Consider the following 20,446-nt stretch of genomic DNA (forward strand, 5'->3'; position numbering starts at 1 on the left):
TCAAAAGGGGATCAAAGCGTCACCTGGATTCACCTGGTATGACGATCATGAAAATAGGTGTTTGTAATGTTTTGTACACATTAGGAACACATCCCCATGAGCGTGCCACCATCCTTCAGGCCATGGATGAGGTATGCAATGACATTAATCCAGACCGACAGAATGTCAGGCTTGGATTCACCATATCAAAAGGTTGATCCCCAGGTGCATGACCAATGAGGACAGTTACTGTGATGTCAATAAGAAGCTAAAGTATGACCAATGAGGACAGTTACTGTGATGTCAATAAGAAGCTAAAGTATGACCAATGAGGACAGTTACTGTGATGTCAATAAGAAGCTAAAGTATGACCAATGAGGACAGTTACTGTGATGTCAATAAGAAGCTAAAGTATGACCAATGGGGACATTTACTGTGATGTCAATAAGAAGCTAAAGTATGACCAATGAGGACAGTTACTGTGATGTCAATAAGAAGCTAAAGTATGACCAATGGGGACATTTACTGTGATGTCAATGAGAAGCTAAAGTATGACCAATGGGGACATTTACTGTAATGTTAATGAATACCTAAAGTATGCCCAATGAGGATATTCACTGTGATGTCAATGAAAACCTAAAGTATGACCAAAATTCTCAAGACAGGCTTGATGCAAACTAGTGGTCTGCTAAACATTGTTTTTTCCATGTGATTACAGTAGTACTTTTCGGGGTATTTTATTCGGATCCTCATTAGCTACTACTAAAGCAGCAGCTACTCTTCCTGGGGTCCAAACAAAAGATACAGAACATTAATAGACAAGTGCATCACAAGGACAGAATTACATACACTTTCATAATCATGTGCAAACCACGAAAACAAAAATACAATAATAAGGTGCGTTGCAAATAGGCTGATATTTTTTGCTAAATTTCCCTGACGTGAATAAGGCTCCCATGTTTCTATAGGACCGCTTGTAATGGGTATTCTGGGGTAAAGTATAGACTTTTTACAGTTACCACCCGCATTGGGTTTCTTACGGTAACATGTAATCTCTTAAACTTGTAGGCCTTTTGTGAGTTACCATTAGGTCAAATGAAACATTCATGAACTTTCCTAAATAACCAAGACAGTTACACTTATGTCAGTTCATTCAGGGCTCCAACTATTGTCCTTCACCCCAGAAAATAAAATGAACTAAACAGACATACAGGCTTCACTTTGCTTCCTTCACCCCTGCTCAGAATGAGCCTTGTTACAGTCTACCATCCATGAAGGGTTATCTGAGGTACAGCGTACCATCCATGAAGGGTTATCTGAGGTACAGCGTACCGTCCATGAAGGGTTATCTGAGGTACAGCGTACCGTCCATGAAGGGTTATCTGAGGTACAGCGTACCGTCCATGAAGGGTTATCTGAGGTACAGCGTACCGTCCATGAAGGGTTATCTGAGGTACAGCGTACCGTCCATGAAGGGTTGAGGTACAGTGTAACGTGTTACAGTCTACCTCCCATGAAGGGTTGAGGTACAGTGTAACGTGTTACAGTCTACCTCCCATGAAGGGGTGAGGTACAGTGTAACGTGTTACAGTCTACCTCCCATGAAGGGTGAGGTACAGTACAGTCTAACCCATGAAGGGGTGAGGTACAGTGTCGTGTTACCTCCCATGAAGGGGTGAGTCTACGTGTTACTCTACCTCCCATGAAGGGGTGAGGTACAGTGTAACGTGTTACAGTCTACCTCCCCATGACCTCCCATGGGGTGAGGTACAGTGTAACGTGTTACAGTCTACCGCCCATGAGTGTAACGGGTCTACCTCCCATGAAGGGGTGGTACAGTGTAACGTGTTACAGTCTACCTCCCATGAAGGGGTGAGGTACAGTGTAACGTGTTACAGTCTACCTCCCATGAAGGGGTGGGTACAGTGTAACGTGTTACAGTCTACATGAAGTGTACAGTGTAACGTGTTACAGTCTACCTCCCATGAAGGGTTGAGGTACAGTGTAACGTGTTACAGTCTACCTCCCATGAAGGGTCTACCGCCCATGAAGGGGTGAGGTACAGTGAGTTACAGTAACGTGTTACAGTCTACCGCCCATGAAGTGTACAGTGTAACGTGTTACAGTCTACCTCCCATGAAGGGTTGAGGTACAGTGTAACGTGTTACAGTCTACCGCCCATGAAGGGGTGAGGTACAGTGTAACGTGTTACAGTCTACCTCCCATGAAGGGTTGAGGTACAGTGTAACGTGTTACAGTCTACCTCCCATGAAGGGGTGAGGTACAGTGTAACGTGTTACAGTCTACCTCCCATGAAGGGTTGAGGTACAGTGTAACGTGTTACAGTCTACCTCCCATGAAGGGTTGAGGTACAGTGTAACGTGTTACAGTCTACCTCCCATGAAGGGGTGAGGTACAGTGTAACGTGTTACAGTCTACCGCCCATGAACACGTGTTACAGTCTACCTCCCATGAAGGGGTGAGGTACAGTGTAACGTGTTACAGTCTACCGCCCATGAAGGGTTGAGGTACAGTGTAACGTGTTACAGTCTACCTCCCATGAAGGGTTGAGGTACAGTGTAACGTGTTACAGTCTACCTCCCATGAAGGGTTGAGGTACAGTGTAACGTGTTACAGTCTACCTCCCATGAAGGGGTGAGGTACAGTGTAACGTGTTACAGTCTACCGCCCATGAAGGGTTGAGGTACAGTGTAACGTGTTACAGTCTACCTCCCATGAAGGGGTGAGGTACAGTGTAACGTGTTACAGTCTACCTCCCATGAAGGGGTGAGGTACAGTGTAACGTGTTACAGTCTACCTCCCATGAAGGGTTGAGGTACAGTGTAACGTGTTACAGTGTTACAGTCTACAGTCTACCTCCCATGAAGGGTTGAGGTACAGTGTAACGTGTTACAGTCTACCTCCCATGAAGGGTTGAGGTACAGTGTAACGTGTTACAGTCTACCTCCCATGAAGGGTTGAGGTACAGTGTAACGTGTTACAGTCTACCTCCCATGAAGGGTTGAGGTACAGTGTAACGTGTTACAGTCTACCTCCCATGAAGGGTTGAGGTACAGTGTAACGTGTTACAGTCTACCTCCCATGAAGGGGTGAGGTACAGTGTAACGTGTTACAGTCTACCTCCCATGAAGGGTTATCTGAGGTATTGTGCAAGGCCTTGGACCTGCTCATGAAATGAACAAGATCCCTGTGAAAGAGATGGAGCCGCCAGGCTCCTGCTCATATAAACTGAACCAGATGGGAGTTTCACCAAAGGTCCTTGGCTCCCGCTGAGGCTTTCACCTCAGCCACTGTGGTCAGTTAAGAGGTGAACGCAGCAACCTTGAATAGTGTTTCCTCCCTCCTCCTGCTAAAGTTTAAACTTAATGGTTTCCACCTCACCAACTTGTGTTACATTACCACCTTCATTCCACCCCAGTATCGTCCACCAGTCGCACACGGAATCAACCAAAGGACAAAGTTACATAAATGGAAATAAAGAACACACTTACATAGTTCAGCCTAACTAACATTCCATACATCAATAATAATATGCTCTACCAGACAGGCCCTGGTATTCAGTCACTGCACCAATGTTCCCACAACATCACCTAGTCAGTGAGAGGATCATATCATACAGAGTATGGAGAAAAAATACATTCAAATAAGTACTTGTATTTTATTCAGGGGAGCCCAATTGAGACTGGTGTCTCATTTGCAATTGTGCCCTGGGGACAAAAATGTAATCAAAACAACACATCAGGCTATTTTAACAAGTTATAATAGTTCATTAAAGCAATTGCACACTTAGTTTTAAACTGCCCTATCGATCCCAGGCTCTCACACAACCGGATCGTGAACAGAATTAAAATTGAGAAAAATTTGGTAAAATACACAACAAAAAATAAGTTTGTGGAGACAAGTGGGACCTCAAAGAATTAACCAACCAAGGTCCTGCTGACCTTCTGATACAGGATGCAGTGATGAGTATTAAAAAGCCCTCACCTGTAATAAAGCGAAGGGCGCTATGGTAGACGGCATTCGATGGTTTAAGAGTAGTGGCTGCTGCATTCTGGTAAATGGTGTCACCGTAGTCAAGAACTGGCAGAGAAGATGACTGTACAATATGCTTCCTGCCGTTCATGGAGAGGCACGATCTATTTCTAAAAAGAAAACCCCTTTAAATCTTAGCTCTTTGTGTAGTGCATCTGTACGTTTAACAAATTTTTATTTTTTAACGCTCAGATATTTATAAATCCAGACGCTCAGATATTTATAAACCCAGACGCTCAGATATTTATCAACCCAGACGCTCAGATATTTATAAATCCAGACGCTCAGATATTTATCAATCCAGACACTGAGATATTTATCAACCCAGATGCTCAGATATTTATAAATCCAGACACTCAGATATTTATCAATCCAGACACTGAGATATTTATAGGCGGGAACCCACTTGATGATACGAGCCATCCAAAGAGTGAATATGTAGACCATCATAAATGTATCAGTGAATTAGAGAACAGATTTCGTTTGGCCCGCATTAAATCCAAGTTTATTTTCACCTAGCTTCCACATAGGAGAGAAATTCAAGGTGTAGCACCTTGTGTGGTGAAAGTTTTCTTCAAAATGAACTTAGAATGAAGTTTTGAATATGAGATTTTCTGCGTTACAAGTGTTACCAGTTCGAAGTTTTGTACGAAGCCTTTTGAAAATTCACGACATACTTGTGAAAATAGCATAAAAGCAATTTAAAAAAATAAAAAACTGTAGTACTAGTGGGTATTTGACTAGCCTGATTGCTCGATCCGTTGCTGATTTAAACAATTACAGTTGTGTGCCATCATTCCACTTACATGTATGAGATGATGAACGTATGGAACGATGAATGAACAACATCATTTTACTAAAGAAAGCACAGCCAGATCTGGCAACCAGGCTAGTATAGGAAAGTATCCTTGGTTGTTTAAATCAGCACCTGTATTTATCTTACTCTTTGTCAGCTGATGCTGGAAGCCCCATATCTAGGGTCAATGACCTGTCACTCAACTTCCGTTGCCAGGTCGAAGGAAGCCGACATGCAGTTATCGCCGGGCAACTTGGGCCTCTGTCCCCATAGAGAGCTCCCTTCCCCTGCTGTTGGTGTCCCGTTGCTGCAGGAAGGAGGTTGTGACTTCAAAAGAGCAGGGATGTCTGTTGAAATCAGTCGGGGGATGAGCACCCTGGGTTTGTTGAGCAGACAGGCTGTGATGTAAGAATAGAGGCGATGGTCTTCCGGAACCTTGAGGTTTGCGATCCCCAACTGGACCAAACAGTCCCTAAGAAGGTCTCTCTCAGTCTCTCCATCTCTAACAAACTCCCCCCCACACCCTCTCCTGAGCACTCTTTCACTCCCTCTGTCTCTCACACTCCTCCTCTTCCTCCCTCTTCTCATGACCATGATCTCCTCGTCCTCTTCGGATTCCTCTTCTCTGCTTTTGACCCATGTATATTTTGACCTCTCTGTTGACTCAGCGTCCTCCTCCACATCTCTTGAAACCGATTGGATAACAACATCTTCCTGGAAAGTTCTTGCCCTCTTATTGGCTGAAGCCATGACTGGAAGGTCTTCGTTGCAAATCCCGCCAATCACAGGTGCGACGGGCAATGACAAGTTTGTTTGTCTGTAATCAGTTAATGGGGTTAAAGACAGAGGGCTTGGGGTGGAAACCGAGGCAGGCTTAGATCTTGATTTGACGCTTTGCTGCACTCTTCCAGAGGGAGGGAGAGAGAGTGATGAGAGGAGGTAGTCACCCATACACGGAGAGAGAGAAGCTGATAGGAGGTAACAAAAGAGATGAGGTTAGCCGATATCTTAAAAATCTATCCCAGGCGTTGTGAAATCTGGCTGGCGACTGCAATATAGTCGGCCTGGAACGCGCCCTATGTAGACCCACCTGCAGAATCCAGGTGTCCCAGGCAGATCTGGTGCTGGAGCAGGGTCCTCAGGAGCTGGGGTTGGGAGGCAGCCTGCGCACACTCCTCCAGGACAGGAGGGGCAGCAGTGAGCCACGACACCGTCTGAGCCAGGTTGGGCACTGGGAGAAGCTGGTCCAGTCGGAGCAGGAACTCCCACAGCAGTTTCTCCAGCTCCTGGTCAAACTGAGGCCCATACTCTGACAGAAACTCCACCTGTATGGGGTAGACGAGAGGGGGACAGAGAATTTGAGATTTGCTCAGTGGATGTAGCCTCGTACGACCATAGCGAAACAGAATGTAAGCTTGCGAGACCAGGATGGTAGTATGAGGCTACAGTGATTGTCTCTAATTAAGATAACTTTATTGTTCATTTACGCACAAGGTCCAACCAAAATGTTACTTCCTGTTTTAACCCAACCCCTCTAAAAGACACACATACATAGTGTTTTGGGGGGAGAGGTGTGGGGGGCTGCCACACTGGGTGCCCGGGCAGCTGTTGTTGTGGGGGGTTAAGTGGCTTGCTCAAGGGCACAACAATGCAATCTAGGATTTGACACCAGCAACCCTCCAGTTGGCCAGCTCACTTCATGACTGATATTTTCAGTCGGCCCCGGGATTCGACAGGACAGCCCTCCTGTTGCTGGCTTGCCTCTCTAACAGCTAGGCTACCTGCCGCCCCGAAAAGCTGCTGAGTCAAACAAAACAAAGCCAGTCTGACCTTGTAGAATAGTTCTCTCTCTGTGGGTTCTTTCAGAAAGCTTTCAACCAGGTCCCGGAGGTTGGTCACTGCTGTTTCAATCTTCACATCCTTTTTCTGCAACATAGGCATGCAGAGACATCACTTACAGCAAACATACTGTATTTCTCACTAAATCATTCCTAGGGTACAAAGCAGTGAAGTGGTGAAAGACCATTCAAATACCACACCCATCTTGCAGTACAGAGAACTGACTGTCACTCACCAGGGCAGAGGACGGGTTGGGGCCACGGATTCTTTCCAGCTGGGTAAGGATAACCGCTGGATCTGGTGGGTCTGAGCCATTGCACAGCTCTAAGATCAGCTACAAATGGCCAGAGACATAATTAAGGACTGAACAGTCTGACAGTGGAAGCACATACAGGGTAATATTCATTAAGTTGCAACGGAAAACAAAATTGAGCTTTTCAACCATTTGGTGCCAAATGAATGCAACCCATTTTTACTACAACACAACTGTTTAAAGACTTATGGCCATGGGTCAACAATATCATCCTCCACACACACCCGTGATCTCAGCCCCAGAGCCAGCTTGGCCTGGTGTCTAGATGTGAGCAGGCCAGGGACAGTCTCACAGCAGGATGTCACAAACTCCTCCAGCGTCCCATAATGCATCACATCACGTTGCTTCATCACCTTCCACATGGCAGCAGAGACCAGCCGGATGGGAGGGGCCAGGAGGCGTAGGGAGGAGAAGGAAAGGAAGATGTCTGAGGGGATAGAGGGGAGAGTAACGCGGAGCAAATAGTGCCTTTTGAGGTCAGTTGGTTTGATAAAATAATCTTTAAATTAAAGTCCCATGACGGTAGTGACATCCCATTACTGCCTATCACTTATTCATTCTTATTTCAGGTGTTGTGTATATTATAGAGGTCGACCGATTAATCAGAATGGCCGATTAATTAGAGCCGATTTCAAGTTTTCATAACAATCGGAAATCGGTATTTTTGGACACCGTATTAAAAAAATAAAATGTACACCTTTAATTCATCTTTATTTAACTAGGCAAGTTAGTTAAGAACACATTCTTATTTTCAATGACGGCCTAGGAACGGTGGGTTAACTGCCTCGTTCAGGGGCAGAAGGACATTTTTACCTTGTCCGCTCGAGGGATTCAATCTTGCAACCTTACAGTTAACTAGTCCAACGCTCTAACCAACTGATTACATTGCACTCCACGAGGAGACTGCCTGTTACGCGAATGCAGTAAGCCAAGGTAAGTTGCTAGCTAGCATTAAACTTATCTTAGAAAAACCAATCAAATCAATCATAATCACGAGTTAACTACACATGCTTGATGATATTACTAGTTTATCTAGCGTGTCCTGCATTGCATATAATCGATGCGGTGTGTATCGTTGCTCCAACGTGTACCTAACCATAAACATCAATGCCTTTCTTAAAATCAATACACAGAAGTATATATTTTTAAACCTGCATATTTAGCCAAAATAAATCCAGATTAGCAGGCAATATTAACCAGGTGAAATTGTGTCACTTCTCTTGAGTTCATTGAACGCAGAGTCAGTGTATATGCAACAGTTTGGGCAGCCTAATTTGCCAGAACATTACGTAATTATGACATAACATTGAAGGCTTTGCAATGTAACAGGAATATTTAGACTTATGGATGTCACCCGTTAGATAAAATACGGAACGGTTTCGTATTTCACTGAAAGAATAAACGTCTTGTTTTCGAGATGATAGTTTCCGGATTCGACCATATTAATGACCTAAGGCTCGTATTTCTGTGTGTTATTATGTTATAACTAAGTCTATGATTTGATAGAGCAGTCTGACTGAGTGATGGTAGGCAGCAGCAGGCTCGTAAGCATTCATTCAAACAGCACTTTCGTGCGTTTGCCAGCAGCTGTTTATGACTTCAAGCCTATCAACTCCCGAGATTAGGCTGGTGTAACGATGTGAAATGGCTAGCTAGTTAGCGGGGTGCGCGCTAATAGCGTTTCAAACGTCACTCGCTCTGAGACTTGGAGTTGTTATTTCCCTTGCTCTGCATAGGTAACGCTGCTTCGAGGGTGGCTGTCATCTCTATAGAGCTGCTGCCTATGCGGTCTGACAAAAATCACAATTTTAGTAGTTCTTCAAAGTAAATAAGGCCAAGATCATGTATTTCCAGGGTAAAGATACCTCGAAGCAACTGCTCTCTTATTCCTCTCGATCGCACATTCTGTCTCTTCTCTCTCCTTTTCTGCCCCACACTAACCTAACGTGGCAGGCGTAAAAGAGAAACATACCGGAGTAGGCGTGCAAGGGATTGTGTCATTGTAGTTAATGACCACATTTTCTGCATTAAATTATGGAGAATATTGGCCAGTTGGTAACTACAACTCCGTACTACATCGCATAGTTCAGGCTTGATCTGATTTATCTCTACAGAAACTGCAATGTGCACATTGAGCTCACAGAAAAAGAAAAAACAATTCTAATAATTGAACTGAAGTCAAGTCAATTAGTTGTTTAAAAAACTAAAAATAACTGACATTTTGGTTAATCGCTCAGTACTAGAAGAGTGACTGGCTGTTAGCCTTTTTTGAGCACCATGTTTAAATCATATAAGTGACTGTTGAGCTTCACAATCAATTTTAGATAAACTTTCTAATTTTAGATAATCTTGGATGATTTGGACATGATGCACAAAAAAAAGGTAATATTGGACCCATGAATATCGGCACCGCAAAAAAGTCAAGTAAACAACACTTTCCTGTGGATACCCTATCTCCACCTCCTACCACCAAAAGCACCAGCATGTACAACCGGTAAAGTAAGTGTAAATATAATTTTATTCAACATTCTGGCTTTTAGAGACTATTGCGTCTTTTTAGGGTGGATTCCCTCATACTGAAAATCCATGGAGTAACCATGGTAACAGTGCTGTTTTAAAGGGGAAGGAACCATTGGGTATGTTTTGTAATTTGGGCGAACTATCCCTTTAAAATAGTTAGGGTGTAATTAATATTCCTACTTTACTTCAAATTCAAGTAGTTGTAAGCAACCATTTTCTAGCCTCCAATACCCTACTCAACAAATTGGATGCAGTCTATCACAGTGCAATCCGTTTTGTCACCAAAGCCCCATACACTACCCACCATTGCGACCTGTACGCTCTCGTTGGCTGGCCCTCGCTTCATACTCGTCGCCAAACCCACTGGCTCCATGTCATCTACAAGACCCTGCTAGGTAAAGTCCCCCCTTATCTCAGCTCGCTGGTCACCATAGCATCTCCCACCTGTAGCACACGCTCCAGCAGGTATATCTCTTCAGTCAGCCCCAAAACCAATTCTTTCTTTGGCCGCCTCTCCTTCCAGTTCTCTGCTGCCAATGACTGGAACGAACTACAAAAATCTCTGCACCTATAATTTAGCCCAAACAACTACCTCTTTCCCTACTGTATTTAATTAATTAATTTTGCTCCTTTGCACCCCATTATTTTTATTTCTACTTTGCACATTCTTCCATTGCAAATCTACCATTCCAGTGTTTTACTTGCTATATTGTATTTACTTTGCCACCATGGCCTTTTTTTTGCCTTTGCCTCCCTTATCTCACCTCATTTGCTCACATCGTATATAGACTTGTTTATACTGTATTATTGACTGTATGTTTGTTTTACTCCATGTGTAACTCTGTGTCGTTGTATCTGTCGAACTGCTTTGCTTTATCTTGGCCAGGTCGCAATTGTAAATGAGAACTTGTTCTCAACTTGCCTACCTGGTTAAATAAAGGTTAAATAAAATAAATAAGCCCTTATTATATAATGGTTGATAAAGACACCCGAATGTATTGACTGGCTGCAAAACTGTTAGGAAACTGTCAATGTCACTTTGCTTTTACTAACACTGTGACTATGCGTCTTGTTTTAGGATACTATTTGGCTACTGTACTGATATAGCTAGCTAGGGGCAACCATCAGGTTGTTTGTTTAGGGCTGGCTAACCCGCAATAGCTACCTACTGTTTCTTTGCAGTTACTGATTGCAAAGAGACAACTGTTGGAAACCAAAGACTAAAGTAATTACCCATTTCAGATGACTTCTTAGTTGCCATATTGTCCCGTTCGAAGTTAGGTCGATTTTTATACTTAGAATGGCTAGCTAGCTTTAGCTCACTTCCCAAGCCAACTTTGTAGACAACTTTGTAGCTAGCTAGGCTAATAAAGCGTTTCTTTTTAGATTGCTGGGTAAGTTAACGACAAGGTTACAATAACAAGTGATTATCTAGCAATACAGACAGAAAACATGCAACGCTCGAGGTTGCTATTCTGTATCTATTACACTGACTTTGGTCATAAGAGTTTGTTAATTTTAGGCGTAAAAACACGCTGGTTTCTCCTGCTTTCTCTTCTTCAGGATTGGGTTGGCGGATCGTATCCAACTTTCAAGGTGCATACATCGCCACCTACTGTACCAGGAGTGTAAGGCCAGTCACGGCCTAACTACATTAAATTGTCCTCATTAGTCCTGTTCCTCTAAGAACGTGAAATAGAGCCCTAAAAACTCCCACTTCTTTCTTTCAAATCTCCATATTTCCCTTCTCAGGCTCTAGGACCTGAGAGGGTGATATGGCTGGTGACAATACTCCATGCAACTCCTCCGCGGAGAAGTCTTTCAGTCCCTAGAACCGCTCTGCCGCATCCACAATGATATCTATTTTCTGGAATTTCCTCTCCACCTTGGTAGTGCCATTAATCACCATAGCTATGAAGGCCACACAGTCCACCTTCTTAACATATAAGTCCTGTTGGTGAAAGGCAACCCCTGCAGCAAAGGCCTATCCGCCACCATGACACCATGGAGTCTTTAGGAGTACCATTCGAACACTTAACAGCCGCTGCATATGAAATGCTTTGGAAAACCCGGATTTTGGCCAAATTCTCTTCTACCCTGGTCGGGCATTCCAAAGAAGCTTCATGGTTCCCACTACAATTGCAACATGTTACATTTTCATCACTTCTAAAACAATTTCCACATCTCCCCTTCTGCAAACACTTGATTTGAAACATGTTCAAAAGCTCTACAGTGATCACACTGCATTGGTCTTGGGGTAAATGCCCGGCCCTGTAGTTTATATACCCCAACTGCACTTGAGTAGGGAAGAGACTCCATATAAAAAAAATACAGAGACTTGACGACGCACACACACACACACACACACACACACACACACACACACACACACACACACACACACACACACACACACACACACACACACACGATTCATCCGACGTGCTTCAATCACTCCAGGAATATTTTTCATCTCTGTAACAGATGTCCCACGAGACGCCAGGTATTATCCCCTTAACGGTGCCGTGTTCCGCAGCCACGTCAAACTTCTCAATTCGGGTAAGACGCAACACACGTTCTTTCTGATCCTCAGAAATACATTAAATCTAAACAAACATGCCTCTCGTAATTCTCACAACCTTCAATTTACCCAGCACTTTCTCCACCAATTTGGATATCTCAAATGGGTTCTTCAAGATTGGTAATCCGATCCGCTTCTCCTCATTAATAACCCATAGTGCTACAAGATAAGGAACATTCTCAGCACTGTACCCGACTCCTTGATTCAAGATCCACATCAGCTTCCGCCATCTCTTTCTCCAAAACCACATTTCCCCCGCCTTCTCTACTTGCTGGATGTGACGTCTGAATGAATGTATAATTAAAGATTGTATAACTAAATGAAGATAGACCACCGTCTGTTGTTTCCAATGGGAACAGATGAGTCATAGTGGGCAGAACAAGCAAGGAGGTGGACAGAGTCAAACACGAGCTAGCGAGATCCTATTGGCCCGTTCTAGCCAACATCTGCATATTTTCGTTAGGGAACGCCTACTTTGCGTTCGTAAACACCGCCATTTTTAAAAACTTTGGCAAAGTCTAAAGTCTACTAAACGTAGTCCACTCTGTTCATAACATATTCTAGTTTTGGGAACAGAAAAAAACTGTATTGAGATCAAATGTTTCATCGATGAGAACATTTGTAGAATGTAGGCCAAAATCCATCTCGTTCCATCTTCTCCCACTGGCGCCAGTGGGATTCCTCTCACTACCTTATTTGCTAATGAGTGTAAACTCCAACCGGAGGCTTCATATTTATACATCCAGTGAAATATCTGTCTCACTGTTCTGTGAAATAATCTTCATGATTACCTTAACTTCACTGATAAATTAAAACAAAAGTCTGTGCTGATATCATGTAAAAGAAAATCCAAATGTAGATTTAATGCCATGGTAGAGTCAATGATATAGGCCAGTGTTATTCTCTCTCTCTCTCTCTCTCTCTCTCTCTCTCTCTCTCTCTCTCTCTCTCTCTCTCTCTCTCTCTCTTCTCTCTCTCTCTCTCTCTCTCTCTCTCTCTCTCTCTCTCTCTCTCTCTTTCTCTCCCTCTCTCTCTCTCTCTCTCCCTCTCTCTCTCTCTCTCTCTCTCCTTCTCTCTCTCTCTCTCTCTCTCTCTCTCTCTCTCTCTCTCTCTCTCTCTCTCTCTGTCTGAATGAAATTCAATTTCATTTCAATCCTCACTCGCTCTCTCTCACACACGCATGTACACACACAGACAGAGAACTTTGCCCTATGTGTCTTGTATCTGATTCATCAGGGCAAAGTCTGTCCTAAAGAATTAGCTGGGTCAGACACATTCAGAATCAGAGTCGACATAGCACCAACGCTACCAAAACAACACAAGGAAAAACCGGAGGTAAAGAAGAGAGCGAAGGAAAGAAAGGGAGTGGGATATGGAGTCAACATCATCATTAATAAAGCAAGTACACTTACTTCCTAATAGCTGTGTCTGGATAATGTTTCCCCCACACATTTTGTGTACATTTTTCAATCAATTGTTCTATATCTGAGTTTTCTGAGTTTTCTAACAATACTCTATCACTGTACTTGTAAAGGTGTACGCTGTTGAGTGCCAAGAGATTTGTCAAGAAGGCACAATGGCGACAAACCACTGGAAAACGTGTATCATTGAGGGCTTTAATTGAAGTTGGACTGGCAGTTAGAATAGTAATGGTTTTCTATACTTGTTTCAAACCGCTGTTGTCAAACAGACACTGTCTCCACAAGATGAAGATAGGATTGATCTGTCTCTGTCTTCCAATCAGTCTCAATCTATTTTTGTATCCCTCTCAGCCCACACGGGGCCCTTAAAGCACATTATACCTCAGCTAATCTCAGTTAACCCAGAACTCAAATCTTGCGCAATTTAGTCAGATCCTGAATGACGTAGTCTGTCCACGAGATACTATACCTCAGCAGCAGTAGTAGATATTACAGAACGCATTAGAAAACCATAGCAACATATCTAGTTAACATCTAAACATAGAGATACAGTTGTATCACTGTATCTGTTCTGCACTATAATATTATGGTAGCTTTCCTAGGCCAGATGAAATGATGTGCAGTACAAATGTGTTATCTGTGTATCTATGGACTAGGGAATAGGTAGAAGTTGTCCCAAACCACTGATACAGGGTCAGGTTGTATATCCTCTTCATGGTTCAGGTTAAGATTGGTGTGTGGGGTAAACTGATCCAAGAACAAGGCAACTTCTAGCTTGATTCAGATCTGTTAGCGTGACAAATGTCAATGTCTGTAGGCATTGGTTAGAGAGCATAAACAGAACTCGGACCAGGTTAGGCAAATTCTACCTCAAGCTGGCAGTATTTGGCCTTGTGAACATCTTCTTCCTCCTTTTCCTCCACAGGTCTGTGACGAGGCGGGTGTGGCCGTTGGCCCCGGCCCCCCAGAGACCATTCAGGGTGTGTTCCCATGACAGGGGCACCAGGAAAGGTGTCACAGCAGCCACCCTGGAGGAGCTGAGAGAGAGGGTGAGAGAAAGAAAGACATGTTGAATTTTTTTTAAATGAAATAAGCTAAATAAAAGGGGGGGGGGGTATTATGAGTAAGGCCAGGAATTTTTCGGGACCATCTGACTTTACCAGTAAAAGCTCTGGGCTCTAATTATACAGGGTTTTCCCTAGTTACCACAGCCACAAAGTCAAGATGGCCTATATCGTAAAAATGTATGAAAACAAAAAGCCGATTTTTGGTTATTTTACCTATGGGTGGCCCCAGGAATCAAACCCACTACCCAGGCGTTACACGTGCCATGCTCTATCGACTGAGCTACAAAGAACCATGGAGTGAATGCCAAAGGAGAATGTAATTGTGCCTACAAAATACCCACACTGTGTCTGTCTGTCCTCTGAACATGTCTCTCTGTGCTGCTTCCCCAGGTGTGTCAGGCCCTGATGCTGTGCCTGTCCAGTCTGGCTGTGGTGCTAGTGTGTGAGGAGGACGGGACAGTGGTGGACTCTGAAGACTTCCTGATGTATCTGCCCGACAACACTGTCCTCATGGCCCTGGAACCTGGACAGACATGGAAACCTCCTCCGGTGGGTTTGACACTGTCTGTCTCTGTCGTGATCTGGACATGATCATTTGTTTCGTCTGACCTGTGTTAGTGATTGGACAGTATGTGCAGGTATATACACCCATGTCTGCTGCCAAGTGAGATGAGTAGGGCCCTGAGTTTTTCCTCTAGGACTATCACGTGACCTGAGCCCGTATCCACAAAGCATATCAGAGTAGTAGTGCTGATCATATAATCTTATTAATTCTGATCTGAAAGGTGAAGCTCATCCTGGATCAGCCCTTCTACTCTGAGTCGCTATGTGGATATGGGCCCTGATCAGGAAAATATGAAATGCCCAGAGTTTTTCCTGGTTCGGTTACACGGTGACACCGACCATGTCGCTGTCTCTCACCTTTCCCCATATCTTACTCTAACCCCACAGGGTGCAGTGCTCTCCAAAGGCCAGGACCCTAACCAGTCGCGGACAGGAAAAGACATAGCCCGGGTGACCTTTGACCTGTACCGGCAGAACCCCAAGGACGTGTTTGGCTCCCTGAATGTGAAGGGCACCTTCTCAGGCCGGTACTCCGTCAGCGCTGACTTCCAATGTCTGGGGCCCAAAAAAGTCCTCAGGTAAGTGGAGAGGAAGGGGATGGGAGGACGTCTCCAGCCTGCTGAGATGTACAGTGCATTTGGAAAGTATTCAGACCCCTTGACTTCGTACACATTTTGTTACCATACAGCCTTATTCTAAAATTGTTTGTTTTTTAATCCTCATTAATCTACACACAATACCCCATAACGACAAAGCAAAAAATGTTTTTTTGAAATTTTAGCAAATTGATTAAAAGTAAAAAACAGAAATACCTTATTTACATAAGTATTCAGACCCTTTGCTATGAGACTCGAAGGTGCATCCTGTTTCCATTGATCATCCTTGAGATGTTTCTACAACTTGATTGGAGCACCTGTGGTAAATTCAATTGATTGGACATGATTTGGAAAGGCTAACACCTGTCTATATGCATGTCAGAGAAAGAACCAAGCCATGAGGTCGAAGGAATTGTCCGTTGAGCTCCGAGACAGGACTGTGTCGAGGCACAGATCTGGGGAAGTGTACCAAAACATTTCTGCAGCATTGAAGGTCCCCAACAACTCAGTGGCCTCCGTCATTCTTAAATGGCAGAAGTTTGCAACAACCAAGACTCTTCATAGAGCTGGCCATCTGGCCAAACTGAGCAATCGGGGGAGAAGGGCCTTGGTCAGGGAAGTGACCAAGAACCCGATGGTCACTCTGACAGAGCCCCAGAGTTCCTTTGTGGAGATGGGAGAACCTTCCAGAAGGACAACCATTTCTGCAACACTCCACCAATCAGGCCTTTATGGTAGAGTGGTCAGACAGAAGCCATTCCTCAGTAAAAGGCACATGACATCCCACTTGGAGTTTGCCAAAAGGCACCTAAAGGACTCTCAGATGAGAAACAAGATTCTCTGGTCTGATGAATCCAAGATTGAACTCTTTGGCCTGAATGCCAAGCATCACATCTGGGGGAAACCTGGCACCATCCCTACAGCATGGTGGTGGCAACGTCATGCTGTGGGTATGTTTTTCAGCGGCAGGACCTGGGAGAAAAGATGACCGGAGAAAAGTACAGAGAGATCCTTGATGAAAATCTGCTCCAGAGTGCTCAAGACCTTAGACTGGGGTGAAGGTTCACCTTCCAACAGGACAACAACTCTAAGCACACAGCCCAGACAACACATTTACATTTACATTTACATTTAAGTCATTTAGCAGACGCTCTTATCCAGAGCGACTTACAAATTGGTGCATTCACCTTATGACATCCAGTGGAACAGCCACTTTACAATAGTGCATCTAAATCTTTTAAGGGGGGTGAGAAGGATTACTTTATCCTATCCTAGGTATTCCTTAAAGAGGTGGGGTTTCAGGTGTCTCCGGAAGGTGGTGATTGACTCCCCTGTCCTGGTGTCGTGAGGGAGTTTGTTCCACCATTGGGGGGCCAGAGCAGCGAACAGTTTTGACTGGGCTGAGCGGGAACTGTACTTCCTCAGTGGTAGGGAGGCGAGCAGGCCAGAGGTGGATGAACGCAGTGCCCTTGTTTGGGTGTAGGGCCTGATCAGAGCCTGGAGGTACTGAGGTGCCGTTCCCCTCACAGCTCCGTAGGCAAGCACCATGGTCTTGTAGCGGATGCGAGCTTCAACTGGAAGCCAGTGGAGAGAGCGGAGGAGCGGGGTGACGTGAGAGAACATGGGAAGGTTGAACACCAGACGGGCTGCGGCGTTCACAGGAGTGGCTTCAGGACAAGTCTCTAAATGTCCTTGAGTGGCCCAGCCAGACTTGAACCCGATCAAACATCTCTGGAAAGACCTGAAAATAGCTGTGCAGCAACACTCCCCATCCAACCTGACAGAGCTTGAGAGGATCTGCAGAGAAGAATGGGAGAAACTCCCCAAATGTAGGTGTGCCAAGCTTGTAGCGTCTTACCCAAGTAGACTTGAGACGAGTGTAGCCTATTGGCAGCGTAGCCTAGTGGTTAGAGTGTTGGACTCGTAACCAAAAGGTTGCAAGATCAAATCTCCAAGCTGACAAAGTACAAAATCTGTTGTTCTGCCCCTGAACAAGGAAGGCACTGTTCCTAGGCCGTCATTGAAAATATGAATTTGTTCTTAACTGACTTTCCTAGTGAAACAAAGGTCAAATGTAAAAACAATTGCTGCCAAAGGTGCTTCAACAAAGTACTGGGTCTGAATACTAAATGTAAATGTGATATTTCAGTTTAATTTAATAAATTAGCTAAAATTAAAATAAAACGGTTAGTGCTTTGTCATTATGGAGTATTGTATGTATTGATGAGGGGGGAAACTATTTAATCCATTTTGGAATAAGGCTGAAATGTGAAAAAAGAGAAATGGTCTGAATACTACTTTCCAAATTCACTGTATCTGTAACAATGGTAATTCTCTCCTCTTACTCACTCTCTCTTTCCTTCTTTCTCCCTCTCTCCTTCTCTCTCTCTCTCCTACTTCCTGTCACTCTCTCACTCACCCCCTCTCTTTCTCCCTCCCTCCCTCTCTCCTTCTCTCTCTCTCTCTCCTACTTCCCGTCACTCTCTCTCACTCACCCCCCGCCTCACTCTCTCGCTCCTTCTTTCACTCTCTCGCCTTCTCTCTCTCTCCTTCTCTCTCTCTCTCCTTCTCTCTCTCTCTCTCTCTCTCTCTCTCTCTCTCTCTCCTACTTCCCGTCACTCTCTCTCACTCACCTCCCCCTCTCTCTCTCCCACTTCCCGACTCTCACTCTCTCTCTCTCTCTCCTCTCTCTCTCTCTCCTTCTCTCTCTCTCTCTCTCTCCTACTTCCCGTCACTCTCTCTCACTCACCTCCCCCTCTCTCTCTCCCACTTCCCGACTCTCACTCTCTCTCTCTCCCTTCCCTCTCAATTTTTATTGAACCTTTATTTAACTAAGCAAGACAGTTAAGAACAAATTATTATTTACAATGACGGCCTACCCCAATTCAATTTAAAGGCTTTATTGGCATGGGGAACATATGTTTACTTTGCCAAAGCAAGTGAAATAGATAATAATCAAAAGTGAAAAGAGTCAAAAGTGAAAAGAACAATAAAAAATGAACAAACATTGCACTCCCAAAAGTTTCAAAATAATGTATAAAAGGGAAAATAAATAAACATAAATATGTTTGTTCTTCACTGGTTGCCCTTTTCTTGTGGTAACAGGTCACAAATCTTGCTGCTGTGAAATTACATGTTGAAACTTGAAAGCCTATCTTAACCTGATACCTGTTTGAGGTGACGATCTCTCTCTCTTTCCCACTTCCCGTCTCTCTCTCTCTCTCTCTCTCTCTCTCTCTCTCTCTCTCTCTCTCTCTCAGAGAGGCCCTCCGCATGGCCTCTACCCTCCTCCAGATGGCAGGTCACATGTTGATCACCTCAGCCAATCTGATCAAGCGGATAATCGAGGGAGCAGAGTTCTGGCAGCCTCAGAGGGTGGAGGCCACAGAGTACTGGAACTAAGGCAGGACTGGGACCGACCGCTCTCTAATGACCAAATCAATCCTAACTTGAGTGTATGTTTATGATTGAGTTATGCAAGGTTGTGAGTTGTGATCAAACAGGAGGATAATTAAACATTGTTTAGATTTTTTATAAGGTTAGTTGTAAAATAGGACTTATCTTTCTCTAACAATTCTGAGAATGTACCACGAAGTCCACAAATAGAAGCAATTCATTTTTTAAAACTGAGTATGCATTATTTTTCACTTTCTTTGTAGTTTCTAATCACTGTCTCATCTTGTGTGTAATAAATGCTTTCAGTTGCTACATCCACTCAGTCCACTGTCAGAGACACCCACTTGCAGAACAAGGAGAAACAGTTCTGTTCATTCATAGAAGGGTATGAGGAAACCTGACCAGCACTTGAGGAACCAATACGATTTAACATGAGCCTTTAGTTGCTGTACCTTTAATTAGGCTATATATAAGTGAATTACTTTTTTACTCATGACCACACAAGATTTGCCAAAAGGCAAGGACACAGACTGCATAAGCACAGTATGAGGTCAGATAGTGAATATACTGAGTAATATTACCAACAACATTATCAAATATTAAACTGGTACCAGCCGGTTACTCAAACCTGCACCTTAGAGGCTGCTGCCCTATATACATAGACATGGAATCACTGGTCACTTTCATGATGGAACACTGGTAACTTTAATAATGTTTACATACTGCTTTACTCATTTTTACTAATTTCATATGTATTTCATATGTATATACTCTATTCTATTCTAATGTATTTTAGTCAATGCCACTCTGATATTGCTCGTCCTAATATTTATATATTTCCTAATTCCATTCTTTTACTTTTAGAATTGTCTATTGTTGTGAATTGTTAGATATTACTGCACTGTTGGAGCTAAGAACACAAGCATTTCGCTACACCCGCAATAACATCTTCTAAATATGTGTATGTGACAAAATAAAATTTGATTTGATTTGATCAGTTCTGTTTAAACAACAGTTGCATCCCAATAATCTTTCTCCCGAAGTGAGCACATGTTCACTTCCCTTCATGGATTTGAAAGAAAATGACTGGCACTCCAAGTACATCAATCCAATGCTTTACATTTCGTGGGGAGTAGCGAACGCTTCAGGAGGAAGGAGAGATTATTTGAACGCACTCATGGACATATGCTGTCGCTAGTTTCCCCTATTCTTTACACGCTGAACATATCAAACAAGGAACATCAATGCAATGACATAGTTAGAAACTTCCAAGCACAAACCTGTGATAGAGCTTGAAACATGAATTGACATTTGAATTAGG

The 20,446-nt window shown here is 43.7% G+C and overlaps 2 protein-coding genes and 2 long non-coding RNA genes across 40 annotated transcripts; 2 read left to right on the top strand and 2 right to left on the bottom strand.

Annotated features, from left to right (window-relative positions):
* Window positions 1-463: 463 nt before the first annotated feature.
* On the bottom strand, window positions 464-2,045 carry LOC127916089 (uncharacterized). The gene is made up of 4 exons (XR_008093346.1): window positions 2,021-2,045; window positions 1,839-1,882; window positions 1,677-1,720; window positions 464-1,575 (listed from the first exon to the last, which is right to left on the bottom strand). It is a non-coding gene; the product is annotated as an uncharacterized LOC127916089 (long non-coding RNA).
* On the top strand, window positions 1,123-3,276 carry LOC127916086 (uncharacterized). Of its 34 annotated transcripts, none has more exons than XR_008093339.1 (6): window positions 1,123-1,267; window positions 1,301-1,549; window positions 2,129-2,392; window positions 2,508-2,595; window positions 2,640-2,771; window positions 2,875-3,276. It is a non-coding gene; the product is annotated as an uncharacterized LOC127916086 (long non-coding RNA). The 34 variants fall into 34 exon arrangements; XR_008093344.1 differs by having other exon boundaries at window positions 2,552-2,639; window positions 2,684-2,771; XR_008093321.1 differs by having other exon boundaries at window positions 2,129-2,348; window positions 2,464-2,639; window positions 2,684-2,815; window positions 3,095-3,276.
* Window positions 3,277-3,638: 362 nt separating this feature from the next.
* Window positions 3,639-12,422, bottom strand: LOC118373534 (uncharacterized). Of its 4 annotated transcripts, none has more exons than XM_052497334.1 (6): window positions 12,273-12,422; window positions 7,205-7,407; window positions 6,903-7,001; window positions 6,659-6,754; window positions 5,919-6,153; window positions 3,639-5,796 (listed from the first exon to the last, which is right to left on the bottom strand). In XM_052497334.1, the coding sequence occupies exons 2-6, from the start codon at window positions 7,340-7,342 to the stop codon at window positions 5,024-5,026; spliced, it is 1,341 nt and encodes a 446-aa protein (XP_052353294.1). In that variant the 5' UTR covers window positions 7,343-7,407; window positions 12,273-12,422; the 3' UTR covers window positions 3,639-5,023. The 4 variants fall into 4 exon arrangements, with proteins under 4 accessions (XP_052353294.1, XP_052353295.1, XP_035615574.2 ...); XM_052497335.1 differs by having other exon boundaries at window positions 12,140-12,287; XM_035759681.2 differs by lacking the exon at window positions 12,273-12,422 and adding an exon at window positions 10,734-11,793.
* An 889-nt stretch (window positions 12,423-13,311) lies between these two features.
* Window positions 13,312-20,119, top strand: LOC118373536 (cell death activator CIDE-B-like). Its single transcript, XM_035759687.2, has 5 exons — window positions 13,312-13,479; window positions 14,428-14,551; window positions 14,960-15,118; window positions 15,521-15,711; window positions 18,990-20,119. The coding sequence occupies exons 1-5, from the start codon at window positions 13,454-13,456 to the stop codon at window positions 19,129-19,131; spliced, it is 642 nt and encodes a 213-aa protein (XP_035615580.1). The 5' UTR covers window positions 13,312-13,453; the 3' UTR covers window positions 19,132-20,119.
* Window positions 20,120-20,446: the final 327 nt, after the last annotated feature.

Source organism: Oncorhynchus keta, chromosome 35 (genome assembly GCF_023373465.1).
Source record: "Oncorhynchus keta strain PuntledgeMale-10-30-2019 chromosome 35, Oket_V2, whole genome shotgun sequence".
Taxonomy (NCBI): Eukaryota; Metazoa; Chordata; class Actinopteri; order Salmoniformes; family Salmonidae; genus Oncorhynchus; species Oncorhynchus keta.

Excerpts from the sequence above, each read along its gene's own strand:
- LOC118373536 (XM_035759687.2), top strand. The coding sequence starts at position 13,454 with ATGGAGTCAACATCATCATTAATAAA. Across the intron at positions 13,480-14,427 it reads TCAACATCATCATTAATAAA|GTCTGTGACGAGGCGGGTGT; the intron begins GCAAGTACACTT and ends TTTCCTCCACAG. Across the intron at positions 15,119-15,520 it reads AGACATGGAAACCTCCTCCG|GGTGCAGTGCTCTCCAAAGG; the intron begins GTGGGTTTGACA and ends CTAACCCCACAG.
- LOC118373534 (XM_035759681.2), bottom strand. The coding sequence starts at position 10,761 with ATGGCAACTAAGAAGTCATCTGAAATGG. Across the intron at positions 7,002-7,204 it reads CTCTGGGGCTGAGATCACGG|CTGATCTTAGAGCTGTGCAA; the intron begins GTGTGTGTGGAG and ends GGCCATTTGTAG. Across the intron at positions 5,797-5,918 it reads GGGACACCTGGATTCTGCAG|CTTCTCTCTCTCCGTGTATG; the intron begins GTGGGTCTACAT and ends ACCTCCTATCAG.